The sequence below is a fragment of the Thunnus albacares genome, chromosome 1 (assembly GCF_914725855.1).
Source record: "Thunnus albacares chromosome 1, fThuAlb1.1, whole genome shotgun sequence".
Classification (NCBI taxonomy): Eukaryota; Metazoa; Chordata; class Actinopteri; order Scombriformes; family Scombridae; genus Thunnus; species Thunnus albacares.
In genome coordinates, this window is record NC_058106.1 from 10,653,611 (window position 1) to 10,665,946 (window position 12,336).

A 12,336-nucleotide genomic window follows, 5' to 3' on the forward strand; every position below is an offset into this window, starting at 1 on the left:
GCGCTGTAATTCTATCTCTCCAAAATGATGACTGTTAAGTGGTGGTGGTTGTTTTGTGTGTGTGTGTGTGTGTGTGTGTGCGTGATCAGGGAAAGGGGCTTAAAGAGAGGCTGGCTTCTCTGCCCGTCGCCTGGAAGAGTAGCTCGGGCTCATTATCCTGATGAAATTTGCGCAGATGTGTGAGCTGCCGACAGACTCTGCAGTGACACAAACAGCCAGCTCTGTCCCCTTGAGCCAGTCAGGTGATGAAAACCGGAGAGGCACGGGGGCTGAGAAACGGCGGCCATTAAGCAAAAAAGAAAGAGGTGAGGGAGGGTGGAAGAGGGGTGTTTTGTGTGTGTGTGTGTGTGTGTGTGTGTGTGTGTGGGAAGGTGGTGGGGGGTGGGGGGGGGGGGGTGCAGTTGGGGGCGTTTGGAGTCTTCCTCCTCTCTATCTAGCGGGAGAAAGCATTACATAAAGTAACAATTTTGAAACCATCTTCTTAAAATTCCAGATGAAAATGAAAATGTGCGTACGTGCATGCGGCATCTGCTCATGAGGCGCTAATCTGGTCATATCCAGATGACGAGCGGACTGCCACTTAACAGGGAGGAGATCCACTTTGATCACATGGCCCCTGGGGCAAACCTATCGTGCTGCCTATTACACTGCTTCATTTGCATATGTGGGGCTTATGGGTAGGCTGAGATCTAGTGTGAATGTTCTAAACTGCAGCAGGGCTCACTGTTGCTAGAAAGATGTCCAGGAGAGAAGCAGAGAAAAGACAGAGCGCTGCCAGTAGCCAGAGGTAAGAGAAGTCAACTTGTCACTTGAAGGTCACAAGTTCAACACCACAGACTAAGGAAATCTCAAAAATGAAATACTTTGGCTAAACAACAATACTGATATGCCCTTGAGAAAAGGCATTTACAGCTACTCCTAAATATAAATGGCTGAGTGGCCGACGTTAAAAGACAGCAGCTGCACTGGGGAGCTGTCAGGTAGAAAATTGTGGAGCTGTGTGAGTGTAAATTAGGGTGCTCCTGAGAAAAGTGCGTATGTGTTCAGTAAACTTTACTGAATAAATAAAAGGGTTTTTTTTTTTAAAAAAAAAGAGCGAGTGACTTAGAAGAAACCACGTCTGCTCCTTAAGTTCTACATCAACAACAACAACAGGTGACAGGTGGTGCTTGTTTTATCCTCCTGCCTACTTAGACTACGCTTTGGAAGCTCCACACAATCCTCTTGATCCTTGTTAGCGAGCCACGGACTGAAAGCACCCAGTGAAGTTATTCTGGAGTAAACAAAGGAAAAAAAAACAAAAAAAACGAACGCAAACTTCCGCTGTGACAGAACTATTTTGTTTGCGTAAACAACATTACTCAACCACTAAAAGAAGAGTGGTCTACTTTCTGAGCTCTGCTGGGAATTCATCCTATACAAGACCTGCACTTAAAATGAAGATGTAACATCGTACTGCCAACACAAACGCACTGCATCAGTTGAAACATTTCCTAGTTTGCAACGCTTAAGTGTTGTGCCTTGGCCTATTACTTGGAAAAGACAATAACTCTTTTTACTCCTTTGTGGTAGTAAAAGTTAATGTAGAACATGAATTTGTACATCTGAAACCCTCATCCACCTTACACTTGCTTTCTTTTTATGCCTTTACTGAACTGTTTCTGCAATTTGACTCATTTCCAAACAGAAATAAAAACTAAAGCTTTTATGATCTCTTTCAAGCCATAATGTGTTGTTGTAACAAGCAGGTTGAGAGATATAGTTTTGTTTTATAGTAAAATGTCGTTAACAAACACTGAAAAGAAACACAAATTAGTTTCAAACATGAGACACAGATATGTGGAAATGATGAGATGAGAATACGGATGCAGAAGAAACCTACAGGGGCTACAACAGTTACCACTGTATATCATTCCCATGATAGCCCATCTGTCAGAAAGGGCAGGGCTCAATGAAGAACGCTTAGTCAAAATTCAAACTGGTGAAAGATGAAGAGGCTGAAATAAACGAGGAAAAGAAAGAGAAGGGAGGGTGGAGGATGTAGATGGTGTCTTTGGTGCGCAGAAAATAATTTTCCACACATGGGCATCAATCGGCGCGAATAATTCCTCAAACTTTTTTAAGTCCGACTTTAAATGGCATTACATGTGTAGTGAGGCATGAAAAATTAATACGCTGGAGTCTGGGAAATGTCAAGGGTAATGATCTCAGCAGCAGCTTACCTCCTTAGCTTTCTGTTTCAGTCGAGCTTGCTCTGGGTCCTCTTGCCTGGAGCGACTCTGTGGAGTAAAGGCATGGGGGGGGGCACAGGTTAACAGCTGGTTTAAGGAGCCCACCCCCCTAAACAACCCTCGCTACTCATCTGTTGCTGCTGCAGCAAAAATAGTGCAAAATGGGAACAGGATACAGAGGTGTCAAGGACATCGTATTTGAATTCAGAGAAGTGCAACGGAGCGCCCCCCGGGGGGCTGTGGCCTTTAAACCCGCTCCAAATCCAGCCCTAAATAAGCCGCTGGAGGGGGATTCTAATCAAAAGAGGTTATTAAAAATTCTGCACAAGCCAGCACACACACAGATGCCCCCCCCCTTAACACACACACACACACACACACAGGGCAAAGGATGTTAGTGAGTATCAGTGGCAGTGGCTATGTGTGTGTGTGTGTGTGTCACTGTGAGCCAGTGTGGCGATCCGTTGCTGTGTGTGTGTCCCTGGCGTAACAACACAGCACTTCTATTTTAATCAGCAGCCAAGATCTGGGTGAATGTACTTGTCCCTGGGAATCCTTCACAGCCAAATGTACATGTACGGTTGACCACTGCAGGCAAAACAGACAGATTACGGTGCTTCAGACTAACTGAATGTTGTTATTTTGTAAATCTGGACACAATCTGCATAGTTGGAAATCTGCTGGATCGACGAAAATTAGGTCAGATCCATTAAAAACCTCATCTGTTTTGTGCAAACGTAAATTCCCCTTATTGTTCCGCAGGTTTTGCCAAGTGTTCTAGTGCCATTTAGAGCATCAGTCCTGTGTGTAGTTTAATTGCTTTCCTATATTCACTGACACATTTCAATAGGTATGAAGATATTGCAATGGTTAAAACAATGAAAACTCACTTTAATCTGTTTAGCAAACTCTATTCTGGTTTAATATTACTATATTTAATAACCCTAACCCTCCTTCCAATACCTAATCAATCGGGGGAGTGCTGGGCCTCATCGAGTCCTCTAAAACAGGAAGCCCCATTCCTGCTTCAACTCTCTACCTCACTTTCTCCCCTTCCTCATCTTCATCTTCTCCATCTCATGGATGGAAAGCTGCTCCTCCATGCCTTCCTGCTAATTGGCTTTAAATATATCAGGCGGTTCACGTACTGGTCGGTATCTCAACTAAGACTAATGTGTTTGCCCTCCGGTCGGCCGGAGCATCCCTCAAGACTTGAGTCATATTTTAAATAGATGGCATAGAGGAAGGGGAGGGGCTTGTTGTGAAGGAGCAGAGAAGACAGGGGTGGAGGGGATTATTTTAATGGGTTCTCATTCAAGAGGTCAAATTAGCAGGTGCTCCAGCAGGACAGAGGCAGGCGGGGAGGTGGGTGGCGGAGTGGCAGAGGTGTGGGAGGGGTGGGTACAGATGGACTGTTTACAAAGGGCAGCGGTGCCACTGGCATGCTTTATATCTCCTCTGTCAGCTGCCCTGGTTTTCCCACTTACAAGAGAGAACAGGGGGGAGAAGGGGAGAAGAGGACTGGGTTACTAGACACTGACAAGCTTTTTTGGGTTTGGTGGAGTGGTGTGTACTGTACTTAAACACAAATATGTGTTCAACAGTAAAGAACCGATCTGTGATGCTGAATGTATCCACGAGTTTATTTTGTAATGATGTGCTGTAATTTATTTGTTTTTTTTTTTTACCAATTAGTCTTGTGTACTCTGACATAGCTGGGTGGTTTTTCTAACACTGTCCGAGTCACTTTTGAAAACCTCCAGAGGGTTGAACTTGTTTCACTAAGCTGTGGGTTCTATGTGCCAGAAGCAAAGTTAACTTGACATTAAATATTCTGTCAATATATTCTCACAAATATCAAGTCCAGTGAGTGAAACTTGTAATTCCTCTTACAGTAATCACAAATGTATTCATCAATGATTTTACTCATGTATTTACAAACTGTGGTAAGAGGAAAATGAATATCCACCAAATATCCAGTCATCAATATCAGGCTTCACTTTACATCTGATTTTATGTGAGCTCAGTTTTATAAGTTGAGAAAACATGAGATGATCCACTTATGCAATTTGTCTTCTGGCTGCAAAACATTATGCAGTTTTGGGGTTTATCATGTATTCAGATATGGATTTCTCCCTGTAAAATGGTTGAACGTTGGTCTAAAAAGTGTGCAAATATTTCAACATTTTTTAAGAACAAATGCCAAAACAGGCCATTTAGGATTTGGACAATTATCAGTGAGAGCAAGATAAATAAACTCTTACAACAAAATGGGAAAAATTGCAACTTTTTTAACAGTGTTTAAGCGTTTTAGGGTTGCTTTTGCCTGTTTTCCCTTAAATCAGACTCTTACTGACTGCAGGGTAAGAACCAGTGTACTGAAACAGCAGATGTAATAAATATAGAATAACATACAACAATTAGAAAAAGATAACCCATACATGGTTAAATTTAAAAATATTAATTGTATCAGGCAGTGTGTTTGTGTAATATATTGTACAATCACTAGGCAAAGATTTGCTTTCCAAACTTCTTGCACTGTGACGCCATGGCAACAAGAGCCCAAAACCCATAGACATGGCTCTGCGGTGAAGTCAAACTATCCTCATTGAGGCTCTTGCAATCCAAATAGCCCTTAGGTAAGCCCATCCTACGAGAACTTGGCTAATTTTGCAAAAGTTCTTCACTAATCCTGTTAATAAAGAGAGCTTTTCACAGTTAAAAAAAAAAGATTACACCGTTCACCCATGTAGAACTGGGAACTGACATAGAGGATCTAAAAGCTTCATTATTCCTTTTTTTAACAACACACTTTACGGTGTTGTTTTCCTGCTGAGACGATGTCTTTTTTTCACAACCAAGAGCGAGGCTATCTGGTTTCTCCTAAAAGAAAAAACAGACGGGTCATGAGGTTTGGTGGCCAGTGTTCATCAACTAGAGGATTTTCTAATATCCTGCATGGCAGGACCGGAACATAATAATGCAATTAAGACGGTGAGGTGTGCTGCAATGAGAATCTTTACTGTGGGACATTGGCTCAATTCAAAATTAATTAAATTAACCTAGCTTTCTGCTAATGTTGCACCGTGGGGCATTTTCATTTGCAAAAGATTCTCTCTCACTTTTTTTTTTTTTGGTCTGTGGTGATCTTTCCAAATTTTAGGACTGAGATCAGAGTAGTGGACAGGTAACAATAGAGAGACCTGATTGTTAATTAATTCATTAATATTTTCTTGTGATGTTAGCGCAGATATTCCTGTTGCATACTTTTTATTGTATCACGGGCCTTGTGCAACAGAGAGACGCTCATCAACTGGATAAAAATGACAATTTATAGTATTTGTAAAGGACAACAGATCAGTTATATCCTTCAGTAAAAGAATGTTTCCATTTTTAGAAGTGACTTGACTTGGAGAGCGTCCACACTTACTATACTTGAGCTAATATTTCTTTTTCTTCCTAAAGATATTTTTAGTATTTTAAACGACTATACCAGTGATGAACATTAGTCACTTTTAACTAATTAATTACTGCTGACAATTTTCCAAAGCATGTTTTAGTGTATGCAGCTGAGTTTTATTTGCACTGTACATACCTGAACTTGAAACTCTATCAATTTTTCCACCAAACAAAATGCTAATATCATGTCACGTGACTTAAACGTGAACACTATGCACTCAGCTGAGACTTATTACAGTCAGCTTATAGCATAAATACCAGCAAAAAGATTGTGACACGGAGCTAAGAAAAACATACCACTCTGACTTCTGAGGTTTGTAGATTAATTTTACTCATGAAGCTTTTTCTGCTCCAGATGGTTTAGATAGTTCTCTGCCTTGGCAGCAATGTAGGTGTTAGCAGCTGGTAACTGTTGAAATAATGACCAACAATTATATTTCTCTTCTTTGCTATGTATAAACTAATTGCAGGCCCATGAAATAACCTTTACCATCACTCAGGACACAGTGAAAAGTATTGCTTGTAGTTATGATAGCATTTGCAATGATTTGTGTAACAGTTAAGATGAAGCGCAACAAAGCTTGTCAGCATCTAACACCCTTTCCTCTTCTCTTCTTCTCCCCAATTGTTAAAAACTAAACCAAATGATGCATCTTTTAATTCACTGCTCATTGTTTTCTGATTGCCATGTTCGATAAGTAGTGTTTTGGAACCGAACATCATAATATTTCTTATTGCTTTTAGCTGTAATCTGTGGCATTTGCAATTGTATATACAGTGCATGTACTGTATATTTTTGCAATGACAAAGAGAAGAGTTATTTTTTGTATTTGTGCTGTGTGCAGAATTATGAGGCCTCTGTCTTAGAATTTCTATTGATAAAGTTTAATCTAAGCAACTCTCTCTGTTTATGAATACTTAATCTGTTTATTCCAAACAAACAGAAAAAAAAAAGCATCACTTTCTGCGCGCGGAGCATTTTTTCTGGTAAAAAACAGACATTCAGAACAACATGAATAATAAAAGCAAAATACATGGATGGATAAAATCAGGCTAAAATCCACAATCGGTTTCTGGTCTGCTCTGTTTCACCTGAGCTGTCAAGGCTTGTGATAGAGGGATGTTTTGCAGGTCGGGTGTGTGGATGGATGTGTGTGTTTGTGTGTCAGCTGAATGGTGCATGGGGGTCGCGTAGTGTATGGGGTCCCCCCCCCCTCCTCCTCGCTGTGTCCGGGGAGGAAGAGCCAGGACAGAGGAGCCCTGGGGCCAGGAGCCTGGGAGGACACAGGGAGGTCACTTCATCCACTGGTGTCACACTCTAATTCATCTGTCAGGGCCTGCACAGGAGCAACATACACACACATACACACACCAGTACACAAGCACACACTGTTGCACGGGGACATACAACTCTCTCTCTCACACACACACACACACACCTACACACACACGGCGAGGTAACAATAACTTACTTTAGCGGCTTTCAACAGGATCTCTCTCTCCTGCTCGTCCTTCCTCTGCTTCTCGATTCTCTCCAGCTGCTCGAAGAAGCGAAGCTGAGAGCGAATGTCTGCAGACTGCTCGTAGCACTCTTCATCCTGACAAGCATATAGAGAGAAAATCACTGCAACAGCTAAAGCTACAAGTCGGATTCAGTAGCTACTTTTGAGGCTTTGGCCACAAGTTTCAGAACTTTAGGGCAGCCCTCAGTCCATGTACACATGCAACATTTTCTCAAAATAAAGAGGAAATTACATCACCTACTGTAAGCAAACCAGATCTCCTTTTAGACCACAAGAAAAACGTACACGGCAGAAAATTTGTCATCAGTTCTGACTAGATTGTTGTTCCGCAGTGAGTGTAATTAATGATGTCTCTTTCGTGCCAAAAATACAGCTCCTAAACTGAGAACAGACAGCAAGAGACAGAGTGAGAAAGCCAGGCGGTTTTACAAGATTCATGATTCATAAGATTTGTGCAATGATAATTAAGTGTGCTTGAGAAGATGCACGGGTCAGTCTTCATTATAAATTAAGGGCGTTAATACATAATTGTGTATATGTGAGAAGATTTGAGAGGGTGGTAACACGTTTTTCTTTTAACAAGTTTGGAATTTTCTTGACTCTTCAAAACTTGAATATGAAATCATTCTTTCTAAAAGTAAATAAACATCTAGTTTTAATGTTATTTATTGTATGCATTCACTGTAACTGTGGCGGTAGGTTTTTTTTTCTGTGTAATTGTGAATGCACACATCCTAAGGCTGCGTTCATTAGCCCTGCAAAAAAAAAAAAAAAACCCTAAAAAAATGCTCTCATCCTCATTCATTTGAATAAACTCTGTCCAGCGACACAGCAGGGCTGCAAAAAAACGCTGAGCGGAACCTGGCTCGAAATGAATGACATCATCCAACGAGGTGCTGCTGGCCCAATCAAATATGTGCAGGTGCACATTCCTGGTAGATTACCTTTTTAAGATGAATGGCGTATTCCTACTATTTATCCTGCGATTGTGTGCAGTGTTTTGGTGTCTGATGAGCCTTCGAACTCGCAAATCTGATTACTCAGTCTGGACTTCCTGGATCATATTTCATGTCTCACCATTACTGTTGTAAGGCAACAGTTAAAAATAGCCATACAGCTCCCATACAAAAAAGGGACTACCACCATGTCAGTTAAAGATTACAATAATTAACTCAGTATTGCCCTTCTAATAAGCATATTGATATCTTCATTACTAACTGCACAATTGGTTAAACCAAGAATCTCAACTTTATTTCACAGCTCAACTGGAACACCACCAGCCTGAACACAACAACACACTTAAACACACTAACTTTATCTATTTACAGGCGATGCTTCTCTTTGCATAAAGCGCATCGCCTCCCACTTGGGAAATGGAAAGGTAAGTGTAAAAACAACTTTTGTAGGTCATCAAAAGTTAATAAGATAATTGCTTATTTCACATGTTTGTATGTCTGTCTCCTATGCAGCTCAGCTCTCCTCTCCACTCCTCTTGCTCTTGATTTTCATATCACTCTTTCTTCTATCTGTGTGTGTGTGTGTGTGTGTGTCACGTCTCTGTGTGTGTGTGTTTCCATGAGTGGATGAGAGAAGCTGGGTGGCACAGAGCACAAAGACACATCTGAGGAGGCTCATCGCCAGCACCCCTCCAACCCCCCTCTTTCTCTCTCTCTCTCATCCAGCCTCTCTCCTCTTTGTTGCAGCGCTGAGCCTGCACTCTTGCCGTAGCTCCTGCCGCCGCTGCCGAAGCCCGGTTGCTCTTTAAGGCCGCTTTGTCTTTTGGTCTTTTCTCTGTCTTTTTTTTTTTTTTTTTTTCGCTGATGTCAACAGAGTGGCTTCACAGAGCTTCATGCCTCTCTCACACACCTCATTTACAAAACCACAAAAAAGGAGAAGAAGGAACAAAAAGAAGAAGCACAAAACAAGATGGGGACAGCTGTAGCGATGCTCTTCCTCCCTCCTCCTCATCATCATCTCTACTTGGTGTCAGGAAAAAAACATTTTCAAAGTTTCCCCCCAATTCTCCCAACAATCCTGGGATTTCAGGCTCGCAGTTGAGATGTATTCATGCTTTAATGTTCAACAATTAAATGTGGTTTTATACTTACATTCAAGGGCTACGAGAGATAAAGTCACCAATAACCAGAACAGTGTGCAGGTGTACGCAGATGGGCACTTAGAAGTTCTGTCTGACTGACTGAAAAGTCTGAGCTCTCCTGTTTATCAACTTAAGGGTATAAAACATTTCTTGTATTAACTTTTATATGTTTATGCTAGTGGCGTGCATGCACTTTTGTCTGCGAGTTTATGTGAGAAAAAGTGAATTTGTGTGCACGCCACTGTGTATGTGTGAATGCTGGAGCATACACTAATGTCCATATTAGACAATATGGGAGTGTATGTATGAGTGATAAAGTTTCTTTCTTTACCAGAGTGATTTAATATCACCTCCGAGTCTCAATCCAATAGTTTGACATCACCTAGTTTGCTCTGTCTCGTACAACAGTGCACATATACGTCACTGTCTGCTCCTGTTAATTCAACAGAATGGAGGCTTTAGTGTTTTTTGACAATACTCAAATAAACAGGGCTTTACTGGCTGCCGGCTAATGAGTGTCGTTAGGATTGATGCTGCCCTTTTTATTAATCATATATCAACAGGTTTTGTAAAATAAAATAAGCTTGTTGAATTTTTAAGGGATCATTTACATGATTTGGGAGCAGCAGAGAAAGTGTTTAAGCATACAACCTTGGCCATGCTTTTTTCTGTCTCGTCTACTTTTTGCCTCAGCAAATAAGTTACAATTTGGCAGGCGAGATCAGTCAGAACGTGTTTTGTTCATTCTGCTGCCTCACTTGAGTGACTAGCTGACATTACAAGGCAGCTGCATTTTACAATGTCAGTAAACAAACAGACAGTGTCTTTGTTCTGGAGTACTGGCCTGTTGTGCTTATTTTTAATGTGTACAGATAATTAAAAGTTGAATATTAAATATTTTCCCATGTCTGAACAGTAGAGCGAATTTTGAATAAAAAAAAGTGACTTCCCTAGTGTCTGAGTGTCAGCTGTGTGTTAGCCAGTAGGCTAAGCAGCTTTAAAATATACAGAAGGGTATTTGAAAGTTGAAAGCACATCTGTGAGTTATAATAAAAAACTAACTGCAAATGGACTGAGCTGGATACAGCTGATAACAAGCTGTTGCAAAAAAAAAATGCATTGCTTGACTCCAACAGCAGTGTTATTAGCTCAGGACATGTCTACTTTGTGGGATTGTATGTTTGCGTTCTTACCTTACAGGAGTCCAGTCGGTGCTGTGCGATAGTAGAAACCTTTTCTACCACAGTGCGAAGTCGTGACTGTGTGGCGTGCGAGATGAAGGTCACTGCCTCCATGGGGACTTCCGTTACTCCAAACTTCTTTGCTGTGGGGCACACGCACAGATTGAGGACAAAAATAAACTTTTGCAAACAATAAATCACTGGTATTAACTTCTTAGCCACCAAAAAACAATTTGACACCAATTTCTCTCACTTCAGTTACAGTCAGTACTTTTGTTTCTAATATTTAAGCCCAGATTTCTCATTCACTTCGCTGATTCTGTCGCAATTAAAACTTTACTACCCGGGAGTTTTATATGACCTTCGTAGGGATGTCAGTTTCAGTTACTTTTGCTTTTGACAGACCGACACCCATTAACTGGTAACTAACTGGTTAATTTTTAAAGTTGCGATGTAGTGTTTGTTTGTGAGAACAGTTGGCGGTCAGAGCTAGCTTGACTTTTAGCTCATCCTTCTTTTCCTCAAAGTGTTTTTCAGTGCGTTTAGTCACAGTGGCTCTCGATGGCATAACGTATTCAGGCTTGAGGTACTGAACTAGCTCGTTCAATCCCTCACCCTCCATCACACTGATCGACAGCATATCGGTCTCATCATTCGGCACACCAGCTGGGTGATGGCTTGCGACTGTTAGCCATCCTTGGACATGGCAGCTGGGTGCTTGTTCTTAATGTTGTACAGCATAGTGCTAGTACTACTAATAGACTGAAGACTAGCATCACACAATTTACATTTGACTTTGTTGCCTTTCTGGAGGAAACGGTCCCACAGCGAGCTTCGTTTAGCTTCGCTTCATTTTTTTACCTCAGACTGCTACGTAGCTAGCAGTGAAGTTGTTAACGGCGTGTGTGTGTTAACCGATTAACGGTTAACCGTTGACATCCCTAGAGCTTTGTTCTCACTTTAGATTTAATTAAGTGATAAACACGTTGAAAGTGATTTTGTCAGTCGTCATTTCACTTGCTTCCACAATTAACCACTTTGACGAAAACAATAAGCAGGTAGAAGGTAATTGTTTTTGAGAGGAACACACCTACAAACACATACACACAGTAACACAACCCGTAAAAACACACACAAACAGAAAACACTGTTGCATACATCCACTTGTACTCACACCTACTGTACTCACACACACACGCATTCACACCGAGAAACTGTCTGGATTAGTATGTGCAATTAACTCCCAGAAATAGGACTCATCGCACAGAAAAGTTAATTTGTTTCACAGTCTTAGTGCAAATTCCAGAGTGGCTTTACTAGCTAAGCTCCTCCAAGTGTGTAAACGACATTGACCATCTCTTTTTGGAGGAGAAGGATAATTTAGTTTCCTTGGAGCAAACCTCATCTGAAGTCATAACAAAAGAGAGGAGGACAGACTTTGATAGGGTTACTATCTGTTTCCAACTTCCTTTTAAATTATTCCATTAACATAATTTTCTCTCTGGCACCCTTTTAAGTAAACCACACCAATTATTTAAATCAGCTGAACAATACATATACTCCTCATCCGCTCCAGCTTTGAAATGGATGGAGGGAGCCCAGTTAGCCTTATAATTACAGTGGCAATACATGTGGCAATGTCACGAGGTCAAAGAAAAACACTAATAGGCTTATGCTTGCTAAAAAATAAGATCTATCGGGGACATTAATATTTCAGAGAAAGTTTAAGAGACTTAGCCACATTTCTGTGAGCAAAAACACATTCTTCAACTCGTACCAATATACAAATCATTGCCATTCACCCAGAAAAAGCATATTAAACTAGCTAGAAATAGACTAATTAG

The 12,336-nt window shown here is 41.1% G+C and overlaps 1 protein-coding gene across 2 annotated transcripts in view; it reads right to left on the reverse strand.

Moving 5' to 3' along the window:
• Window positions 1–12,336, reverse strand: part of LOC122998453 (transcription initiation factor TFIID subunit 4-like) — a 92,274-nt gene that overhangs the window by 38,468 nt on the left and 41,470 nt on the right. The window contains exons 10-12 of one of the 2 annotated variants that reach the window (XM_044375401.1): window positions 10,505–10,635; window positions 7,163–7,288; window positions 2,223–2,279 (exon numbers count right to left, since the gene is read on the reverse strand). In XM_044375401.1, the coding sequence (XP_044231336.1) occupies window positions 2,223–2,279; window positions 7,163–7,288; window positions 10,505–10,635 (314 nt within the window). Of the gene's footprint in view, window positions 1–2,222; window positions 2,280–5,163; window positions 6,965–7,162; window positions 7,289–10,504; window positions 10,636–12,336 lie in introns of those variants that run through there. The other variant, XM_044375468.1, reaches the window with a different exon arrangement.